This window comes from Artemia sp. Qi Xiang Cuo, chromosome 12, assembly GCF_049724085.1.
Source record: "Artemia sp. Qi Xiang Cuo chromosome 12, ASM4972408v1, whole genome shotgun sequence".
NCBI lineage: Eukaryota > Metazoa > Arthropoda > Branchiopoda > Anostraca > Artemiidae > Artemia > Artemia sp. Qi Xiang Cuo.
Window position 1 is genome coordinate 30914452 of NC_142805.1, and position 24956 is coordinate 30939407.

Genomic DNA, 24956 nt, shown 5'->3' on the forward strand with positions numbered 1-24956 from the left:
CCTAAAAGACATATTTATCATATTTTCGACCATGCTGATAAAATGGCCATCTCAAAATTTTGATCGGGTGACTTTGGGAAAAAATGAGCGTGGGAGGGGGCCTAGTTGCCCTCCATTTTTTTGGTCACTTAAAAAGGGCACTAGAACTTTTCATTTTCGTTCGAATGAGCCTTCTCGTAGTATTTTAGGACCACTGGGTCGATACGATCACCCCTGGGGGGAAAAAAAAACAAAAAAAAAACAAATAAACACGCATCCGTGATCTTTCTTCTGGCAAAAAAATACAAAATTCCACATTTTTGTAGATAGGAGCTTGAAACCTCCGCAGTAGGGTTCTCTGATACACTGAATATGATGGTGTGATTTTCATTAAGGTTCTATAGCTTTTAGGGGGTCTTTCCCCTTTTTTTCAAAAATCAGCCAAATTTTCTCAGGCGCTTAACTTTTTTTTAGGTAGGACTAAACTTGATAAAACTTATATATTTGAAATCAGCATTAAAATCTGATTCTTTTGATGTATCTATTGGTATCAAAATTCTGTTTTCAACAGTTTCGGTTACCATTGAGCCGGGTCGCTCCTTACTTACAGTTCGTTACCACGAACTGTTTGAAAAAGTATTACTACTATTGTACGGTTTTGGAAAAAAAGGGATCAGATTACATTCAAAATGATGATCCCTAGCCCTCTCACGAGCTATGTCGTAAATGGCAAAATTAAATATATAAAAAATGTCAACAACAAATAACTAAAATTCAATTAGAAAAACTTATCAAACATAGTTAATAGGACCATTGTGGTCAAAATTGATGATCAACTATTCTTTTTTTAATTTACTTCTTTCTTTCCATGAAATTCAACGCACCAATTAAGATTCATCTACAGTAGGCTATTCTGCATTGAGCTAAAAGTTTGAGGAGGTATTCAAAGATAATAAAAATATATTGTAAATTAGAAGACGAAGCAGTTGTTTCTAGGTCGATGCGTATCTAAAAAAAAAAAATATATATTTTCGTATTAAAACAAGCAGCAAATTCTTTCTAGGGAGAACTAGATTTATTTTTAAAATTATTGTAAACCCATTTTATTGCAGCACACAGGACAATGTATCAGAACGAATTAAAAATTATCGCTTTTTTAACAATTCTAAACAAAGCCATACCAATAGAAATGTACAAACAATGCTAATAAATTGACATAAAATAGAAAGGATATTCTTTTTTCCAGTTATATTATGTAAAACTTACTTTGAGGAGAATTTGGAGAAAACCACAAAATACTCGAGTAACCTTAAAAATCTAAATTTAGTAGAACAATAAACACTTGAACTAAAGGGCTTAGTTGGGTTACGATAATGCGATGACATCATGACTTGTAAATAAAAAGTAAATAAAACGTATATATTAATGCAATAATAATAATTAAATGTAAATAAAACGTATTGAAAGAATTTTGTGTTGATTTTTGGAAATTTTTCTTTTTTTTCAGAGGATTTTCTCATACTAGAAATTTCTTTGGATACTAGCTCTTAACCGACTAAACACAATCCACCTTGTTCCAATCCAATATAAACACTAATATTCTTCTTGGTAGTCTCCTTCTGGCTCATTATCATCATTGGGTGGATATTTTTTTTAAATAAAAAGCCTGTGCTTTTTGGGCATAATGGTTTCCTAAACTGATATACTTTTTATGTTATTTTTTTTTATCTATCAGTGGCTCAAATGACAAAAAAAAAGTATTCCAGTCAGTAGACTGAGTAAACATAAGACTGGAAGGGCAAGTTCCATAATCCAGTGCTGGAATTATTTCTAGAAATACAACTCATAGGAGACATTGAAACATAAAATAAGGTCAAAGGCTATTTAGAAATCTCTTTCTCTTATCAAATCTCTCTCGAAATTTATAACCAAACACAATAGAATAAATATTCCAGAACATGAGTTTCGGCTGGAGACACTGAACTTTTTTCCTTGTTTTTTATTTCTGTCTAACAGACATACAAAAAATCAGTCTATGAACAAAAAATATCGTCCTTATCATCAAGTCCTGTTCTTTTTTTTTTTCAGCAAAAAAGTGATTAGTAAAAAGAGTAACACAAAAAAGGACAATCGTAAACAATCAATCACCAAAATTTTAAGAAAAACTCGTAGAAAGCCTAACAGAAAAAATAAATTTATCAAAGCAGGCAAAAACTACAGCTTGTTAACAAAATAGTATTTTAAAAAAAAGCCCCAAGCTAATACATACAAACATACACAACTGCTACTAATATTTCACTGCAGCACAAATTTGCCTGAGGTCACCACAGCTGTGTGCGCTCCTCTTCTGCCCTAATCTATTCAAGGCGTCAGTGTTAACTCTTCTCTCATGTAGCTACAACTCCCTTTATATCCTTTCTTAAAACCCTCTTCCCAGGGCGACCTGCTTTTCTGTTTGCCCAAGGGAATGGCCAAAAAGTACACTTATTGGCAATCTTTCATCGTTCATACGTGAAAGTGGCCTAGTCATCGTAACCTTTAGTTCATTACAACCCTAGAGAATGGGATCGAACCACGTAATTTGTACATCGTATTGTTTGATTCGCAGTCAGTCAAACGAGTACTTAAAACTATTCTCAGAGTTCTTTTAGAAGCAACTCTATTACATAATTCTTTCCCAGCGTTTCGAAGCGCCCACGTTACAGTTATACTTGCCCACGGTCATTACCGTGGCTTAAATTACTCTAATTTTAGTTACCAATATAAAATTTATATTTTTCCAAACTTTATTCTACAGAAAAAAAATGCCTTGCACCGTAGCAGTTCTACGTTTTATATCCATACTACGTCCACCATCTTTACTAATAAGACTATCCAGGTAAGCGAATGTATCCACTAGATCGATTTTCTCACTGCCTTATATTTCTCTTTTACCCTCATTTATTCCTAGTCTAAGCGACTTAGTCTTCTCAACATTCAGTTTCAAACTATTTTCGCACCCTGAACTCTCAAAATTTTCAAAAATTCATTCATTTCGCTAACATTTTTGTCTAGAACACTCAAACCACCTGCTTCATGTAAGTCCAGCTGATTTTTACCTTCCCAGTCGATACCATGTTCTCCTACAGTCTTTGCTGGTGTCCTTAGGACAAAAGTCCATAAAAACAATCCACCTAAATGGAGATAGAACGCAACCCTGTTCAACTTCAGATTCCAGAGCAAACAGCAACTAACCGTACTTTCTACCTTAACCGCAGCAATGTTATTCTCGTACACAGACATAACCACTTTAAAGTGGATATTTGGTATACGAAATATATTGTACCCTCCAAGCATATGACCTTAACTAAAGGTCTTACATCAGCTGAATCAAATTCTTGTTCATTATCTACAAACTGAAGAAAAAGCGATCTGATGACTCAGATACTTCTCATTTATTAATCTAAGGGAGGAAATTTGGTCGAAGCATCCTCTTCCCTTCCCAAAAGTACACTGTTCTTCTCTTTAAACTTTATCTACAGCATCTTCAAGTCTAAAAAGTATCATCATACTAAATATTTTGCTTCCTACAGACACCAAACTAATATCTCTGTAATTACCACTCACTCTTATCACCTTTCTTAAAAAGGGACTTGTCAAATTTCTCTTAAAATCACTAGGTACTTCCCCTTTTGTGAAATTCGTATTCGTAATCTTCAGTAATTTCCTCTAATTTCACAACCCCTATATTCGAAAAATATCATTAACTACGCTGTCAGGACCCGAGACCTTACTATTTTTTATCCTTTTAGTACTGTATCAAACGCCTCATAAAACAGATCTCCTTCACCTGAAAATTATCAATTGTTTTCTATAGCACTTTCTACAACTTATATCATTTCTTCCTATGGGTAACACATTCTCAATGTTTTGCCTATCTCTACCATTATCTTTATCGTAAATTGAGGTTGGTATCCATAGCTGGGACAAGTCCAGACTGACTGCTTCCTTTCAATTTCTCATTCAAGTCAACACAATATCTTACTATTATGCTGTTTAGTGGCACCTTCCAGATCCTCGACAATTTAGTCTATGACCTCCATTTCGCTTCTTTTTAAATCCCACTTCAATGTCTTCTGTAATCCTCTTACTTTCCTTTTATTCTCGTAAGATCACTCAGAATATGCTTCTACAAACCTTTTTCACCGAGCTTAAAGCGTTTTTGCTAATATTCCTAGATGCAAACTAACGTTCCTCCCTAAGATACCGTAATTCGCAAACTTTTCTCCTAAAGTTATTCTATCCATCTTCTACATAGTTAAATTCAAACTCTCCAGTTATGACTAGATTACTGTACCTACAAAATTTTAGCAAGCTATCACCATTTCTATTTATCTTCTTCACATCAAATACCTAAGCAATGTCATTTATCCCTGTTTGTGCCAACATGGGCATTTAAGTCTCCTAATGGTGCTTTCACGCTACGCCGTACAACCTTTCAAAATTAGCTTAATTTAAAATTTTACTATCGGTTATGAAATTTTAAAGAACAAATTTTGCCCGCAACGATGGCAGTGTCAAGTAGGCTCGAGCTCTACATAGTTTAACGTTACGTAACTTTATATTACCTAATGGAAAAGTCAACATATCAGTAAAAAATGGAATTGGTGGATGAAAAATTAATAAATTTTGAAAATTAACTAACAAACTTTTCCTAGATAGCTTTTCGCGCTTGATCAGGAAAGTCCTTGGACCTTCAGATGAGCGAATGTTTTGTGTAAGTTTGGGCCCATCTTGACCATCACAGGGTATTCCGCACTTGGCAATGCGCTCCTATGAACAAGAATCCGACGTCCTGCACAAGCAACCTAAGACCATAAACCTCTAACTAATTATACATTCGTACCTGTAAATATTACAACTTCAACGGAGATGCGGCCTGTAATAAATAACACAGCACGGCCTATATATAGACTGCTTCGCAAGCTTTTTGATAGACCTCGCTTTACTCGGGTGGCATCTCACTGTCTTCGTTAAGTTTCACCAGCTCCAATATTTGCATTTGATTGTAATTACAATTGGAAAGGAAAGGTCTAAAAAATTATTTATATTGTTCTGGCGCTCTCAGGATGGGCTTGTATCGCTCCTTACCCTTCAAGTCATCAGTTTGTTAGAGATCCTACCAACAGCTTAATTGACTGATCGAAAACTTTCCAGATTTCAAATTTAAATATAAAAAAAAAACTTACCCGAATCTTCGGCTAGATTTTGTATGATGGGGAGCATCGCAAATACTTCCCTCAAATCAGGCTCATGGTCGGTGTCATCCTTTTCAGGGGATTGCAAAGCTAATGTATAGAGGGTTCGAAATGTTTCGACGACAGTTCGTGTCAATGATTTTCTAAAAAAGACGAAATATATATGAAAAAAGATGACAACAGCACCCAACATAGCTGTGCCAGGCGACAACAACAAGCTAAGTTGTAAACATATAGTTATTCAATGAACAAAGTTGGGTACTTGTGTCTTATAGCCACCACACTCAAGTTCTGTCGAGAAGTGAAGTTTGGTGCTAACGAAATAAAACAAAATATGATGAAAATACAATACTTTACATAATACAAAACTTCGTTGTATGAAAACTACAACACAGATTATGGGGGGGGGGGGGCAGACCGCATTAGATTAAATCCGTCACCTAAAATAACCTAACCAAAATACCAACTAAACGTTTAATTAAAATATAGTTACAATGTAGTTTTCTACCGAGCCGAAGCTAATATTGTCTGGTATAGACCATGAAAACTGGTTATTGTCTCATATTAGCGATATAAGATCTTGAGTGTGGTGGCTATAAGACAAAAGTACCCAAAGTTCTTCCATTATTTTACCAGTATAACTATTTTCGAAGAAATCACGTGAGAACTCAATTTTTTCATAAACAATCCTCCTTTACCTCCCCTGTATATACGTTACTCGTAATTTATTGCCCGATCGATAAAAGGCTGTAATAAATGCTGGGAACAGAATTTTTCTCATCTCAAAGGGGAGAAAAGGCAACAAAAATCTTCAGTTTTTTAAATGGAAGAATGAATACTTGTAGGATTAAAAATGAAAATGGGACAGCAATAGAAGTTAAAACAAAAGAGAAAGACGACCGAGCTCAAATAATGCCTTATTGTTCTCAAGAGCAAAAGTAAATGAAATGGAGGCTCAAGATAAGCCTGCTTAATAGAAAGAACAGACTTCTAATAAAAAGTATATTAGTATTAAACATAAATACAAGTGTGGTTATATGAGCACTATGTCAGTTTTAACACAGCAAGATTGGAGCTACATATTTTGTGAATGAGGAAAACTGCTTTATAGAAACTCAGGAAAAGGTAGTTTCATATGAAATAGCCTGACCTCACTTTTTTCTAGCAAAGACTGCCCTTTTCATTTACTTCAACAAAAAGATAAATAAGGGCATCCAGATCAAAGCTTTAATAGGTTAAACGAATGTGAACCAGTCTTATAGGGATTATTCTCACCCGTCAATGTACAGGGATCTTGATGTAGCTAAGACAATGGTCGACCAAGTCAATAATTCCTTCAATGGTGAGAGCATATACCCCTGACCCCTCTCGAATATCAACCGTATGCTCATTATTTTGAAGAATCCTACTGACTACTCAATCCAGTGATGGAAAGATTTAAATTTATGTAAATTATGAAGCTTCTAAGAGAAACCTATATGCATTCTTTATAGAAGCATCTGTCTAGAAATGAAATAAAATGATAAGAGAATAAATGAGCAATTAGAATCAAGCTCGTAGCAGCTTTTAAAGGCTACAGGAAAACACAAACGCGGCGAATATTATCATGAGACCCATATGAAGAAGTTTATTCGAACTATAACTTCAAGTTGAGAACTGAAGGGAAACAGTGTTGAAGAATATTACGGGCAAAACATCCTCTGACTCAAACAATTTCTCTGTCAAAGAAACAAACCATTCTGAAGCGTTAAATATTCCGAATTATGGTTCTAAAACAAAAATACTAAAAAAGAAGAACAAGTAGAATTTTTCTTTTTGACAAGCAAGTAACTACTCAAATTAATGTTCCTAACATAGAATTTGTGGGAAAAACCTAGTAAGTTACATGAAATCAGTGACAATTGCAATTCAGGCAAATTTGTTTCCCAGACATTCAACTCCAAAAGGAAATATCGCCATCGGAAGCTTAATTAACGCTAAAAAAAAAAATGCAAAGACAAAAAAAAACAGAGCCTTGTCGTTACATACAAAGGGGGAAAAGGAGTTTCCGGATTCCTCGAGGGTAGACCGCCCTGTTTTCAAACCAGACGATATTTCTCGGCCGGATGCTCTGTTCTCACATTACAGAACCACATGTCGAAACACTAATAGCAAACGTTTTGGCGGTTGCATAGGGACTTAAAGAACAAAAAAATAATAAAAAAAATTAGGTCTAATTAGAACTTTATTCTTATTACAATGAATAGGCTGAAATTACTTGTGCCTACTTGGCACAAGTGATACAATTGATACTTGGCGCCCAGGAGCCAAGCTAATAAAAACCAAACCAACAAAACACTGACAATTCTGCCAACGCAGTTCACCACAGTTAACACTAGACAACCAGGGTTGCCACCACGGTAAGTTCTTAAAGTACTACAATTGCCCAAATTCCCGTGCTACACAGCGATTTTCGGTGCTGTAGTCAAAATTGACTGTAATAGCAATTTTGTGCTATTTCGTGTTTATTTTGGCAACTCTGAGCACGTGCTACAGTGCTACACATAATAAAATAGTGCTAAAATAGCACTTTCTTGCAACAAATAGCAACCCCGTGGACAACCCAGTGACAAAGATACTATTTCTCTGTTGATTCCTCGAAAAATCCCTCTGATGATTTGTATGTAAAACAACAGCGTCAAACTATGGATATTTCAGGTAAAAACGTTCATTTCCAATGGATGCACTCCTTACCCCTCGAGAATTTTGTGAGTCCCTTTTCCTGGCTGGCGGCAGGTTATGTCTATCTATGTTCGTGAATGTCCTCTTAGTCCTAAGTTCCTTGTTCCAATTTTTTCCTATTACTATGTGGAAACAAGATACTTGCAGGTTGAGTTAAAAATTCAAGTGATGGTTCGAGCCCATCTAAGAGATAGCCTTCGAGCTTGACCTTTGTTCGTCTCAACTTCAATAGATTCAAGGGTCAAGTAACTGATTATCCATTCATGACTTCAACTAACTTGAGTAATTTGTTTGTTCCTCATTAAAAACGGTAAAAATCATCAGAAACAAAAAAATACACAATGAACATAAACGTATCCGACCGTATTTCAAACAATAGGCTATACGAAAAATGTGGTTTAATACCGCCCTCTAGGGCTATAATGAAAGAAAGGTTGAGGTGGCTAGGGCACGTTGTGCGGATGATGTATGGCAGATTGCCAAAGATTGTTCTTTTCGGCCCACGGTCTAGGGCTAAACAGAAAGCAGGTTGTCATTGTCTGGGGTGGGAAGAAGTCATAAAGATAGATTTAAAGGAAATGGAAACTTCATGGGCGGGTGTAAAAAGGGAGGCTTTGAATAGATTGGGATGGAGGAGGGGCGTGCGTAGCTGTGTTGGCCTCATGCGGCTTGGTGCTGCAGTGAGTTGTTAGTAGTAGTAGTAAGAGGCTAAATAAACCAATCCTTGAGTTCTACAAAAAAGTACAGAATTTACGATTTCCTTCGACCAGTTAAAACAAACTTGAAAAAAAAAACGTTTCTAGTAACCATTAACTACTTTCCTGAAGTTTTACATATATCAGTGTGGGTTCAAAATTAAGTAATCTTGCCTTATCCTTTCACTTCCATAAGACGCAAATTAAAATTTTTCTACAGGTATTCAGGAAATGTATAGCATTAAAAAAAAATGCGCTTAGCAACAAGAAACAGCGTTAAACGGTTGTAAGGCTATAGAAAACATTTCGGAGAGTAGATTCTAAAAGAAAAAAATTATCTTGATCCATCTTACAGAGAACATTCATTCATAAATCGAAGGAGTCGAAGCCTAAACTTTAATCAGAAATACAAATTATCAGAATGGACAAAGCAACTTCAAGAGTTCAAGTAAACAGGGGAACGGTACATTCAATAAAATTTGATTATCGTAATATTGCGTGATTGGCGTCATATCGTCAATAGTATGCTAAAAAAAGGAACAACTTTCAATTCAAACTAACAGCGAAAAGCCGCACAAGAATCAGAAGAATTTACACACAAATAAAAACTCAGAATAAACAGGAATTAGTAACCAATCCAGTAGAATTTCAGCGAAATTATTATTATTCCAGAGGGGGGGTCCAAGAGAGCAAATAATTTGTTTTGTGGTCCGATTTTGCCAATTCTAGGTCGTACAAGTTCTGATCCTTAAAAAAAATCCCCCGTATGCAATTATGATATGGAATTTTTTCTAAGAAATCCAGGAATTTTCCGAATATAAATTCAGAGGTATTTACTGTTACTTAATGCAAGACTTCCATTCCGCGCGTTACAACTTGGGTAATCCATGCATTTTAGAACCAGTATATTACAAAACTAGCAACTAAGACTATTTTACAGACCAATATGTATTATTCAATCTTTGGTAGCTAATTTCCTAGCTAAGAAAAGACATTTATTCTTTCAAATTTCTCACTAATATTTCTCTTTTCTGGCGCCATGATCACAATTCCAGCATTAAAAAAAATCTGCGTCGCCAAAAGAAAATGTTCGCTTCCTATTTAATGATACAAGCGTCCAATTTCAAAGTAAAAACTTTGTGTGTGTACTCCATTTGAACGAAAAAATAGCTACTGCCACAAAAACTTGAAACTACAAGAAGATATTCCAATTATCCAAAAAAGAGAAGTGATTGTTAAAAAAAAGCCTGGTTAATTGTTTCCGGCAACAAGGAGAAGGGACAGACACTGAAAGCGTTTCAGTCTCACAAGCACCACGCCGTCAAAGGAAGTCGTCTGAAACCCTAAAGGCATTTCTCCCTTGGTTTGGCGCCATTAGCAAAAACGGCGGGAATTTGAAAAGCCCCATCGCATGCAGTTCTATCAAACAATGTAACGGGAATCTGTTTGTACCGCCAAAAGCTTGAAAAACAACACTGCTAACCCTAAGGCTATGCCATTCACCCCTGATTGAATAGGCCTATTGAAAAATGGCGAACAATAGCCTTGAGGTCTCGCATTCTTTTGCAAGATAAGGAATAGAAAATTATGAGATTTAGACCCAAAGCGGTGAGAATTCTTTGAGCTTAAATACATTCTGATGCAACGAAAAAACAGGGGTATAAACATACTAAAAGTAAAAAAACTAGTTTTTTTTTTAATTTGCCATCCTTCTAATTCTTGAAACCCTTTTAAGGTAAGTCTGGGCCCACTAAAATTTAATAGACGTAAAAAGGCAATCACTTCTTCTCTCGTTTTGGATAAGAATCTGACCAGAATGAGCTGTCAGTTTCTAACTCCATTAATTAGCAAATTCCATAGTATTCAGTTTTATCCAAAAACTGAAAAAACAATAATTTAGTAGCCTACACTTAACATCACATCTGCCCATACAAAGAACCTTCCTCTCCCTAACTGTTCCGAAGTACACGCAGGAAATATAAAGCATAAAAATGGAAGTAGACAGTTTCATATTGAACATACCCCTGAAAATAGCATGATATCCCACTCCCTTCACCAACAAAGATTGTTCACTTATGAGCGTCAATATCTCTAAACCATGGGGCGCAGGGTATCCAGGATTTTCGTTCGAGAGAGGGGGGGGGGTACAAAAAACTTAAAAAATGAATCAAAAATGTATTTTCATGCATCTGTATTACATTTTTACGAATCGAACGAACATTTCGGGGGGAGGGTCACACCCCTTAGCCACTACCCTGAATACGGCCTTAATGAGGTATTTGGCGAAAAACTTCCAAACAGTGATCAAAATGTCCAATACAAACAAACAGATAAATTTCTTTCAGGGATATAAAAGGAAAAACCGTGCTTAAATTATATTGGCTCTTTCTAAGTGTTTTCATCCCACTCACTTGCATACTTACTTCTGTAGCATTTAAGTAGAATTTCAAAGACCCAATGAAAAAACAGGTCTCCACTGACTTGTGAGTCATTGCTCACTCAGGGAACCATGTTTAAACTTTAGTTTTTGGAGTTTTAGGGGCAAAAAAGGTACCTAGGTTACGTATTTAATTTGCTAAGCTTTACGCCCCCCCCCCCACCCCCTAATGGACAAACATAGCCAAAAAATTTTCCAAACTTATATTTTCATCCTATTTTGTTTTATTTCATTAGCATTAACGAAACTTCACTTCTCGCGTGTTTATCGGATTCTACACAAGTACCTATATTATATATATATATTTTATATATATGTATATATATATATATATATATATATATATATATATATATATATATATATATATATATATATATATATATATATATATATAAAAATATATATATATATATATATATATATATATATATATATATATATATATATATATATATATATATATATATATATATATATATATATATATATATATATATATATATATCTGATTTCGATAGTCTGGCATAAGGGCCAATTGGAAAAATCCTGACCTCACCTTCAAGGGCGAAGCTATCAAGAGTTAGCTCTCTTCGTCTTTTGAGAGCATGTTTCTCCTCAAACCTCTATTAGGGTGCACATCTAGATCGGTTAGGGTCATCCTACACGAGAGTTGGGTGTGATTCTTCGTTTCCCGCCCAGCTCGATCAGCTCTCTGAACATATCTTGCATAGTCTTATTGCCGAGTACGCATGGCCTCTTTTTGCAGGGTCTCGTAATGTGGCGTCATAAATACCACTGGAAAAACTTCCCTCTCAATTTCCCCCTCTAATCCTCATTGCCTGGCTTTCATAACTTATTACTGATGAACTATTCCCTGGCTTCAAGAGTAGAAGCCCTATTTCACTTAGCTTGGGGGAGGAGGGACGGCTTGCCTGTTACGGTTGGAAGGCGTCATGTGTCAGTACAACTTGAAATCAAAGGAGAAAATTTGAACAGAATGGTTGCTGCAAATGTTTAGAGGCAGTAAATATTTCATCTGCAAGAAGCAGTGAGGGAGATATAACAAATCCCAAAGGAATTTATTTACCAGCAATTTCAACTGCATACGAGAAGGAATCATTCCTGTCCAATGATATTCCTATCCCCTCTAAGGATGGACAATGAGTGTCCCTCCGTGAGAAATTTTACGGAACTGTGAAAAATAAGGATGGGAGAGCCAAATTAAACTAAGTTTCGGAACCAAATAAGCACTCGAGAACGCAAGCTGCTGAATTCATATCAACAGTATGGTCAGTGTCCACAACATTATTCTCCAATTGGGCTGGTTAAAATTTAATACACAACAGTTAATAAAATTCATCCAAAAAAAAATCACCGGGCAAAGGTTTTGGCTGGCTTAAGATTCAAATACGGCATTCACTCGGCTAATGGCTACAAAAATTGCAAAATCACTGATTTGCGCGCGCTTTTCAAATTTCTACAATCTCTTCCAAAGCATTCATGATTTAGCAACGCTTCCAAAAATTTGGGTCTTCTTTTTGTTACTAGAAAAAATTTACAGGTTCGAAAATGGTGCTAATCGGAGAGCAGAAGGCATAAAATAGTTCTATTAAATCGGGTCAAATTTTTCAAATACTAATTTTATAGCTGCACTTAAGTTTTAGTCTCCAAGCAAATATTATACTTAAAGCATTTATACTGGATATAGTAAATACTGACTTCTGTGAGATAAAAGTGAAATTGTCAGTAGTATCTTAGTCCTGCGAGCATATGTCTAAGTTTGGCTAGATTTAGGGAAAAGAACAAATAACACATATAGACCAACTAATTACATTAGCGCAATTTTAAGGTAAATAGACTATTTCCAAAAACACCCTGAAATGATCCCACTAAATAATGGGTATAACTTCCTCAATCTTTCGAAGTACTCACGTTTTAGAGCCGTACTTGACTGCTGCTATTACCGCGGCTTAGAGCCATACCAATCTTTATCTAAATTCACACGCAAGTTCTTTCCACACGTATAGCATCTTTGATTGTAAAACAAACGCCTTTGCTATTCTCCTTTTTACTCCTTCGGCTATTCTATAGCATATTCTACCTATCGAAACCTTCTGAAGTTCAAACATTTGGCTAAAAGCCCTCAAACCATCTGCAAAATCTGAATTTATCCCAATCATCCCCCAAACTAACCATAGCCGCAGCAAAATTATTTGCATATACAGCACTTTAACAAACTTATCTGGGATAGCCTATAAGGATATGACCGTCACTAAGGCTGATCTATCAGCTGAACCAACTACCTTATAATCTATAAAACTCAGCAATGCAGGGGCCTGATATTTCAAAATCTTCTTAATAATCTAAACATGAAAGCTTAGTCAATCAACTGCCTCCTTTCCTGAAGCCTCACTGCTCTTCTCTTAGTCCTTAGTCTGACACATTCAAACTTAGAAAGCATCATCAAGCTAATTAACTTACTTCCAATCAAAATCAACTTAATACCTTTATAATTACAACACAGTCTTATCTTCTTTCTTTTAATTAAGTTTACTTAAAACCTCTAGCCACGTCCCCGCTATTGGAAACAATATTCATATTTCAGTATTTTATTTATAACTTCATAGCTAACATTTTCCCAAAACTCATCTCAGCCTAATGAATATTAACCCTTCCCAGCCCAAACAAGGCTTAAAAGAGCTTCCTTATTCATTTTGAATTCTACTCCCTTCCTACCTGAATAAATAAATTCTATATCGCATAATTGCATGTTTCCTAACCCTGGAAGATGAATTTCCGATACTCATCTTCCAGTTAGATTCATAACACATAAATTCGTCAACCAACACTTCAATACAATAGTTGTCTTTCGTCTTAACGTTCCATATTGCAATTTCCATAGCCAGGGGATTCCGTAGGCTACTAAATCAGTTTGTGCCAAAGATCAAAAACTCCTTCTACAACACAAAGTGATTAAGCCGGCTTACAACCAGGCAGCAATGATTCGTCAGGACTTAGTTGAATGGAGGCTCTCTACAAGTCTGGGCAGATGGTCACTACACAACATTCAGAACATAGCGAAGGGCTCACATCAAGTTCGAGGTCCTGGTCATGCAGTCCCAAGCCTATCATCTTCTGCTCATTATACATACATGTCTGCATGTACTATACTACGATGGTAAGGCAACCTTCATCAAAAATAAAAGCAAGAAGGGAGGTTGAACAGCCCACCTAAAAAACATAACCTAGAAGAACTATCCATTACTCAAGATCCAGCGCAAAGCTGTCTAGTTTACTAGTTACAAGCAACGCTATTCGCAGTCAAATTTTCAAACGAAGTTTTCGCTTGAAGTGTACATTTTCACAAGAAATGATGTGCATATGCTATCTCAACCTGTAAAAACTATTCAGGAAAGACTTAGATCTTTAGTTTGCATAGTAGACGCGTGAGCTTGACACGGGCTTTTAGGGTCTCATTATCTGCAGCAGGTAAAAAAGAACCTATGTTTGACTTACTCTGCTTTATAGAGAAGTGATAAAACCGAAATAGAATTCAAAATGTAGCTCCTGGCCATGTTTTTGTCTTCCAGACTTTAAACTCGCATGAAAGGGCCTAAAGAACGCAAGTTTTTGGCCTTGCGAATGTAAAATTTAGAAGAAGGAAAATTGCCACTTTCTATTGGCAGTTAGCTTAATGCTACAACAGCTTTACTGATTAACATGCATCGCAGATGCGATACTAACATCTTGTGACACAAAAATGGAAGATACTGACATGCACCAATGTATCAGTTGATATATGGTTTAAACGTATGATGATGCTCCAGCAGTCCGTTTTCAGTCGTGGTTGATTCACTCGTGTACTGTAATTGCTAAAACAAATTGACTAAACACAGTGAGCCAAGTATTCGGTTTGACTGATGGTCGACTGTAAAAAGAAAAGTTTTGAAGTTGATCAAGTCCTTACACCTCGTTAACCCTGCGAAATCCTGTTGCTAAACAGGTGCAAATATGGTCTAACTCGCACATATCACGCGTCGCCGATTTCAGAAAGGATTTAGGTTAGGGCATTGATCTGTTATTCTAGGACTAGTTTAGACAAAAAAGTTAGGGTGCAAAGGTAATCAATTTACTCGAGAGACACTCAAGTACATATACTGGAATGCATCTGCGGAGAGACGTATCCTTTCAGAATCAGTCTGGGGATACTCTTATGGTCTAGTTTTATGATTTACTGATTTTTTCTCTAGAGCCACTAATTTTGAAACAGTCACGTTTACACTAAAAAGTATTCGGGGTTACACAAATGGTTATAATTATTAGCCAATCATCATATTGGCTAATGTCATCCGAAAAAACCTTGCAACCATCTCGCTAAAAATCCGATTTCCTAACTTAATTTGACTAGGACCAAAAATCAAAGAAATATTCAAATAAAAGGTATCACTAAAAGCCTAAAAACTATATTTATACACTTTAAGCAATTTAGATCCAGGCATAAATTTCCATAAATATAATAAAACAAAAACTATGGCTCTAATATTTTACTAAATCAGGAAAGGTTCTAGACTTCAAACCCATATCTGACTACGCTATCGTCAGGAACCAACAAAACCTTCAAAAAGTTGAAAATTTACTCAGTATAAAAATAAAAGCATAAGCCTGGATTTTCTCACATCAGCCCTGATTTTCATTCTCACAAAAATTATTGAGACAGAGGTCAGGGTATTAAGACATATCAGAGAAAGGTTCCCAAGAGAACGCTAAAATAGAGAAAGGCCGGCTTACAGGAAAGTTTGAAAGCGGTGTTGAATTTCTTTTATGGACCACAAGCGCCCTGTAACGTGAATGGGAAAATCACATGACGATTAACAGATGAGGACTGGAAAGATTTTCCCACGCCTATCTTTGAGGTTCAATAGAATTTCTACCCTTGGTGTAATCACGTTAGTTAAGCATGCAAGTCATAAAAGTGACTAAATAATATTTTAGATTTCAGAAACCGCATTATGGCATACATTTCTTAATATAATGCGAACGTACATACAGTAAGAACTTCAGGAAGGGGCTCACGTTTTTAGAGAGATTGTCCGCAAAAAAAAAACAACATAGGTTATAAAAACGGAATTGTTGTCCATGTTGTCCAATAATTTCAGTAACCCCTAGCTATTTCTTAACAAAGGTACGCACACGTTCAACCAGTGTGCGAGGGCGGCGATAAAGCCATTTCCAGCATCTAGATCAGAAGACACATTTTAGGCAACTATTCAACAATGTGTTTTTTTTTGTACGGTTTTTAGAAAAAACCTATCCAACATATGTTCAGGTGATTTAATGCCATCATTTTGCCTAAAAAAATAGGAGATATTTATTTAGAATAGACCAATACATTGAAATAAATATGTAATGAAATATGCAGAATTATTTATGCAAAATTATATTCGAGTCGAAACAAAAATAAATTACAGACACAAAAAAGAAAAAACTCAAAAGTAGAACTTCCTTCTTTGACTTGTAATTTCACTACTACAAGCGTTCTATCTCTGGAAATAGTTTATTTGATTAATGAAATAGACGTAAACACACGAAAAACAGCTTAGGGAATTTAATCTAAAGTGATTTTAAAAAAAACTCAATGTAGAAATATCACAGTCTTAAAGTCTACTAGTACCGATATCGGTAAGCGATAAAATAAATTCAGAATACTGGAAAGTTAGGACATATGAGGATGATGCATAAATGAACACTAACCCTTCCTAACGCACTCGGTAACTAAATTATAGCCCTTACGATGGTGCCTCCAACTTTGGCAAGTGGAAGAAGTTTGTTAGGAGCAACAGATCCGCGAGAGAAGGTAAATATCAAGAAGCTCGTGTGTTCTGTATTTTTGTATTGTCATGGGATACGGGTCCCATTTGTAAGAATTTTCCTTGTGATTTTAACCTGGCTTGGATAAGAGTCCAAAATAGATGAATCTTGGAAAGATAAGACAACACCAGAAGATGAAGGATCCTAGAGGCAACGATAAGCATAACACAACATTTGAGTACAAATAGTAGTGTGGCATAAAAAGACCATACCGGGTAAAGTTTTAACTGAATTCCACGAATCGCGACCAGATATTTTGAAGATTAAATAATGAGACCGTTCGAAATTCCAGCATCAACTCTAGAATCAGTTTACAGGGACAGAAACACCTATCTGACCATACATGTTTTTAAATAACTATGAACAATTGCAACAAAACGAATTGCAGTTTTTCACTCTAGCTTAGAAGGTAATGCATTGTGAGTACTTTCTGACTACTCAAAGGCAAAAAGTGTACACAGTAAGTCTCTTCCACACCTGCAGTCCATTGTTGTAAACTAAACACGAAGCTACAATGCATGATCATAGAAAATTAGATCATAGAAAATTAAATTGAGATTAAATTTTAGCACAGAATAGGCTTCCAACAAAATTTGGATTTTAATGAGCAGTTGTGTTACAATTATCCTTACGACTTATTTGTTGGTGTAAGAAACAACACGCCAATGGATGTTCAAAGTGCCCCGCAAACGAATTTCGTACACTAGAAGAGTGAATTATTGAGAAAGTGATAATTCTTTATCACTGGTTGTTGACGTAGATACGATGGTGAAGGATCCCTCAGGACAAAAATGTGATACTTCTCCCAAGAAAACACTGATGTATGTCATTTCCTTGCCTCATTTCCTTGTTTCAAGCTCTTTAAAAGAGAAATGACTTAAGAATCAAGTGACACATTTACGGAACGACATTACTATAGGAACATACAATCAATATATAGGTTTGAACTGTTGATTGCCATGGGGTTAGCTGACACTGTAATGTACCAGCTCAGTTTACTTTTAAAGATCAGCATGACTTTCCAAAACCAAGACATTCCCTTAAAAAATCTGTTAAATTTAGAATCTATGGTTATTACTCCTAAGGTACCGATTGACGAATCAGCAAAATCACCAGTCTCCTTTTTAACGTTTGTTAAAAACAACTGTTGGTTCATGTCACACAAACCTTCAAACCGCATCTGTCTGAAACCTCTTCATTATGGGGCACATTTTGGATGGCAGGCCAGTTTTGTCGAGGATGAGGTCTCACCATTCTGTATCTATCAACCAATGTCTTCTCTAGATATATTATTTTTTGTTGTGCATACTCAAACGACTGGTAAATAGTTAAGTAATAAGAATAAAGGATAGAGATCCTCCAGAGCCATTGATGGCGCACAGAGCGTCAAATCGACGTTTCAGTCATTGGAAACTTACCGTCTGGAACCGTTTCAATATGTCACCCGACAACCGGTCTTACGACAGCTAGAATCGAGCCCCAAGCCCTGTAGTCCCAAGCAGAGCATCAATCCACTGTGCTATCACAGGTCCGGGAATTAAAAGCTGTTCCTTCAACTCCGTTATAAAAAAGAGCTGTGAGAAAAGACTGCACAAGCAAATTTTTCAGTCTAACTCATGAAGAAATGCTGCAGGTACTTGTATAATTGATTACCAAACCTAGACTAAAATAAACTTCCGAAGGATCAAGCAAGCAAAAGTTGCTTTAACGAATTCTGCAAACATGTCATTCTAATGACGTAGACTAACAGAGCTTAATGAATGAAGAGCCTACGTCCTTGGCTAGGACGATCAGACAGGATTTACATTGCAGTCAAAGCTTTCTCAACAAGATTGCATACACACTATGCAATGCACATATACATAGCACTCTCTCTCCTTATCTTTTCACATACCAGAGCTGTTTTAAGTGACCCAGCCCCAGGCTAGTACCTGATTCAAGGCTCGCATACCAGAAGCCAAAATCGGCTACTAATTTTCAGCTAGTACCCGACATGGTAAAAAATTTTACCGAAAAATTCAAAGATACATGCGACATTAATGCTTGCACAACCTGGAGGGAATTTTCAAACGTGGGAAGGTTTGATGTAGAACCGGGGATGTGAGAGACCCAATAGCAGATGCGGATTTAAAGTATACAGTGGAATAAGTTTTGAGAAGTCATCCCTAACAGACAATAATTTATAGCCCAGAATTAAACGAAATCGCGAACTTTAGAATGTTGTAGTGTGATATGGTACACATAAAATAATATTATTTACATTCTTTCTTTGGAAAGTAGTCAAACTTGATGTGCAACAAGCAAATAAGAACCATGCATTGACGGTGTTCTTATGAATATTAAAATTAATAAAATCATTAATGTTTAATGGGATTATTTACAGATCATCATTTAAGTATAAATCTTCGATATATTAACTCTTAAGGTTCGCTATGGGAGCATGATGTAATTTAGGAATGATTAGTCACAATTTAAATACTTCTGATAGAAACAAAACCAAGACCAGCTTTGGAGGGAAGCAAAACTGTGTATGTATTTAGAGCCACCACAAACATACACTGTGAGTTTTTGTGAGTATAACAATAAGAAAAAACATTAAGAGTTGTCTGAGTTCTTTCCACATATATATATATATATATATATATATATATATATATATATATATATATATATATATATATATATATATATATATATATATATATATATATATATATATATATATATATATATATATATATATATATATATATATATATATATATATATATATATATATATATATATATATATATATATATATATATATATATATATATATATATATATATATATATATAAAACTTTCATCAGTCATATTCCATACCGGAATCCAGACAAGGATTAGCTAGCTCATTGACTACGCTAAGACAGATAAAAATGAATGGAATTCTAAACGAGATAAGCATTCTTATCAAATCCATTTTTCAAATTGCTTCCTCTTTTCATTATAATCATAGAAAGTGAATCGATGTATAATATGAAGTAATTGTGGTTTCTATTTTTACAACTCCCGTTGCTTTAGCCCGTAGACTTTTGCTTCAGTCATGTTTGCAGGTAGTTCCAGTGCTTAGATTGATACATACAGGGTGGCGAATGTGGTCCATATGTCTCATTTTGCCTGCCCAATGACACTGCGTTTGTGCATTGCAAAGATTATAGAAACCATACTGAGACTCTGAGATGTTCTTGATCATCCCTTAGTTCTATGGCTATCTACCTTAGTTCTACCCTAGGATGGATGGATGATAGAAAAAATCTAACAAGTGAAAATGATATCATCTGTTATACAATCCTGAAAAAGGCTTATGCCAGCTTTGCATCTCTCTCAGACTACCTGTATCGGCTTTGTCTCGAAATGGCCAATGGCTTGATGACAACTTCTTTTAAATTCAAAATCAATTCCGCTGATTTTTTTGAATTAAAATCACGCTGCCATTAAGCCATTGGCCAATTGGAGACAAAGCCAAGACAGGTAGTCTGAGAGCAGCACGTTTGATTTTTTAATTTTAATCAAGCTGTCATCAAGCCATTGGTCAATTGAAGACAAAGCCAAGACAGGTAGTCTGAGAGAAGCAAAGCTGGCAAAAGCCTTTTTCAGGATTGTATAAAAAAAATATGTCATTTTCGCTTCTTATTAGATTTCGTCTATCATCCATCCATCCTAGGATAGAACTAAGGTAGACAGCCATAGAACTAAGGGATGATCAATATTTTTGGGTTGACCCATGACGGACAATGACGACTGGACTTGTATGCAAAATGGGGACTGAATTTGGTTCAACTCACAGACGAACAAGTGACCTAAGCCTAATAGGCTTCCCCACTTAGAGTCTCAGGCAGACTACCATGTTTTAGGATTGACACATGACGGACAAGTCCCTAGGAATCGCAGGCAAACGGGTAGACCTATAGTTTTCCAAGTATTTTGATAAAAGGCGGGAGTAGCTATGACTCTCCAATTGGACAAATACTTGTGTGTTAGCTTTTGGAGAGGCACGCCCGCCTAGTCTCGGGGAGGTTGACCCAATTTTAGAGTTGACCCATGACCGTTAAGTTGCCTGGAAATACAGGCAAATAAGCGCCCTGTCCAAAACCTAACAGGGCTTGCCCACCTGCCTCGAGTGTTGGGCCAGGTCACAGTATATAAATTTATAGTTATAGGACAATTAGCTTGTTTCTGTTTTTCCTCTCATCCTTTACTTTCCCAAAAACTATCCGATCCAAACTGAGATAACCATTTGTTCAAAATAGTAAAAAAATTCAACAAATATGTCTCCAGAGATTACATGGGCCCCACAATACCTGGGACAAAGGTTGTATATTATGCAATTTACCCACTGTTTACACAGACTTTATAATAGAAAAGGGGGTATGTTTGATCCTGGGTGTAGTATTAAGTCGAAACTTTTAGACATCATATTTTGGGACAAGAAATTCATTCATTTGCTAGGAGGGGGTGGGGTGTGTGTATTAAAATGGTTAAAAAAAACTTTCTTCCAAATAGATTTATCTACAGTGGGTCATGTTTTAGGATTGACACATGACGGACAAGTCCCTAGGAATCGCAGGCAAACGGGTAGACCTATAGTTTTCCAAGTATTTTGATAAAAGGCGGGAGTAGCTATAACTCTCCAATTGGACAAATACTTGTGTGTTAGCTTTTGGAGAGGCACGCCCGCCTAGTCTCAGGCAGGTTGACACAATTTTAGAATTAACACATGACCGTTAAGTCGCCTGGAAATGCAGGCAAATAAGCGTCCAGTTCAAAGCCTAACAGGGCTTGCCCACCTGCCTCGAGTGTTGGGCCAGGTCACAGTATATAAATTTATAGTTATAGGACAATTAGCTTGTTTCTGTTTTTCCTCTCATCCTTTACTTTCCCAAAAACTATCCGATCCAAACTGAGATAACCATTTGTTCAAAATAGTAAAAAAATTCAACAAATATGTCTCCAGAGATTACATGGGCCCCACAATACCTGGGACAAAGGTTGTATATTATGCAATTTACCCACTGTTTACACAGACTTTATAATAGAAAAGGGGGTATGTTTGATCCTGGGTGTAGGATTAAGTCGAAACTTTTAGACATCATATTTTGGGACAAGAAATTCATTCATTTGCTAGGAGGGGGTGGGGTGTGTGTATTAAAATGGTTAAAAAAAACTTTCTTCCAAATAGATTTATCTACAGTGGGTCAGGTTTAGCACCCAATTCATAAACTCAAACAGTTGCGCTAACAAAAAGTAAATAAAATATTGAATTGACCAAAAAGTAGCTTGAACTAAAAAACCAACAAGCGTCCTTAGCCTAATACCTGCCTAGGGGGCACCACCTGCCTAGAGTGTGAGGCAAACGTCTCAGCATTGGACTAACAGTCTCATGAAATTCTGATTTTTTTAGTAAATAAACCAACTTGGCTCTTCAAGTCCCTTATACTTAACAGCGGAGTGTAAGGATTTAGACAAAACAAACTTGGCTTTTCATATACTAATTTTGGCTGTAGGTTTAGCCATTTCTATGATATTTGGGTCACTGAAAACTATCAATCAATTGAAGAGAAAAGTGAGAAAAGGTATTTTAAATCACCTTACATATAAATATGCATGTTTAACCTTGGTCGTTCATATTAGTGGAACGTTCAAACTAATAGTCGAAACAAGTATTTCTATGGAAAGCCAAGCTTTTCATTTTATCTAAATCCTGACGTACCACTGGAAACTATATAAGAACTTAAAATGGCAAAGTAAGAAAAAGTGTATTTATTTACCGAAAAAGAAATATGATTTCATGGGACCGTTAATTCCAGTGTTGGGACGTATGGTACAATTTCTAAAATTTCCATAGGCAAGTTCTCAAACGCACTCGTCAAAATTAGTGAAACCGAGTGTTTACTCTGTTAAAATGACCGTGAGACATGTAGTCCACATTCGCCACCCTGATAAAACATTAAGCTGTGGGGGGTAGTCTGGATGCGATTGCCTGAAATTGTCATGTCGCATGTAGATAAATATCTTCTTCCATTGCTTGAAGCCTGGTTCCAGATCGCAAGGCTCATCTAATACGATACCAATACAACTCCTCTGTGAAGTTCAATGAGGTGCTTTTTGCTATCTCAGGAAGCAGTTGGGTCGGGTGAATCGACCTTTCAGGAATGAATTCATAATTCCCTGGGAATTAAACTCATATCTATTTCAAAGCCAAAGAAAAATGCATAAAAAACAGCTTTCACCTGTCCCAGTTTTGGAAAAAATGAGTTTTTTTCTTGACTTGGGTTTAAAATTTACTCTTTTTTTGCCTCTAGCTTTTGAAAACATAATTACAATGATTTGAGTAGGATATTTGGCCATATTGCTATTTTTTTTAAACTTGACACATATTCCAAAATTCTTTAAAACCTGACTTTTATCATAAAAAATATGTGTTATCAAAGGCATGTGCCCTTTGGAGGGGAGGGTAGATACAGATCCTTTGAAAGAACCTCCCAACAACATGCTTCAGGCTGAGGAACAGTCCCTGATAATTGCAATCAGCCCAACTACTTTCAAAAAAATTGTTAAGTCCATCACCTCTTTAAACGTTGCTTCCAAAATAATGAATGGTCAGTCGCTAAGGTGAAAACTGTGTCATAGAGAGGGACCAAGTAATAGCCCTAGAGTATAAACAAATACTGATTTTGTTGGTTTACATTATTTTTCAAACTTGTTTCCCTCAACCCTGGGTTCAAAATGCAAAATAATAATGGGTACTCTTTAGTAGCTGGGCAACACGCGAGTAAGACCGCATATAAAATCTCGTATTGCTCACTCCGTGATAAAGATTTAAACGGTACTATTCTATTAGCTGGGAGCCACGCAAGAAGTGAAGTTTGGTTAATGTTAATGTAATAAAACAAAATAGGACGAAAACATAAAAGTTTAGAAACAAATTTTGCTATATATTTGCACATTAGGGTGGTGGGTAAAGCGTAGCATATATTAAATACGTAATCTAACCTAGGTACCATGCGTCTGGCCCAGCTACTAAAAGAGAAGTCTACCTAATAATGCTTATTTGAAAAAAAAAAGAAGTTTCGTAGACAGCCTTATCAGGCCCCACAAAGGGAGGAAGGGGAGCTGATATGCATTTGTCAATGTTAAATTTGTCAAACAATGTTAAATGCGGATTTGAATGTTTATGGTCTTTTGATGCTGTAGTGAACAAACAACAGAGAACGAAGGTTCATGATTACAGGTATTTCTCATAATTTTCTACTTTTACTAATAAATAATATTTCCCTTCCTCTCTCTAGATATCTCAGCTGTAGTTTTGCCAATAGAAGGACAAGTTTGATGTTTCTTTTTCGTTTCCTCAATAAAAATAGGCTACCAAAAAAGGCATTTTCAATGAAAATATCCCAGAAGAGGTTTTTATTTTATCTAGGGGGGGGGGGAGGGGGAATCTCTGAACGTGCTTTTATTTCTCTAGTGACCAGCCTGGTAAACAAAGTAGCTAAACTCTCGGCCTTTTTCTTGGCTTTAGATTAAAAGGCCTAGCTTGTTTAAAGCTTTAAATGTTTTCTGTCGAGGCGTATTAAAAGTAACTTCTAAGATGACTGTGTACATAAAGTCAAATTAAAGATTTAGAACAAAATGACCAAATTGGATTGAATTGATGAATCGAATAGGCTAGTCAAACACAGAATGTCTGAAAACAGCATGCACTTAGAAGTTTATTGAGGAGGGGGTAAAAATTAAAAAAAAACACAAAAAATACGCTAGCTTGCCAAGTTGCCAAGCCTTTCAGATCCAGTAAGAAAACCGCGAAGTATCACTGAACAGCAAACAGCAAGGTGACACCAGATGGCAGGGGCGTCCCGAGGGGGGGGGCGTCCCCAGCCCCCCAAATTTTTTGGCATTCGGTAAAATTTTCGGCAAAGGGGAAAATTTTGCGAAAATCGGCCGAAATTTAGCAAATTTCTTGATTTCTGTAGAAA

The 24956-nt window shown here is 36.0% G+C and overlaps 1 protein-coding gene across 1 annotated transcript in view; it reads right to left on the bottom strand.

Annotated features, from left to right (window-relative positions):
* Positions 1 to 24956, bottom strand: part of LOC148946006 (serine/threonine-protein phosphatase 4 regulatory subunit 1-like) — a 127590-nt gene that overhangs the window by 80249 nt on the left and 22385 nt on the right. Inside the window, exon 3 of the mRNA XM_089097575.1 lies at positions 5208 to 5359. Within this exon, the coding sequence (XP_088953701.1) occupies positions 5208 to 5359 (152 nt within the window). The remainder of the gene's footprint in view (positions 1 to 5207; positions 5360 to 24956) is intronic.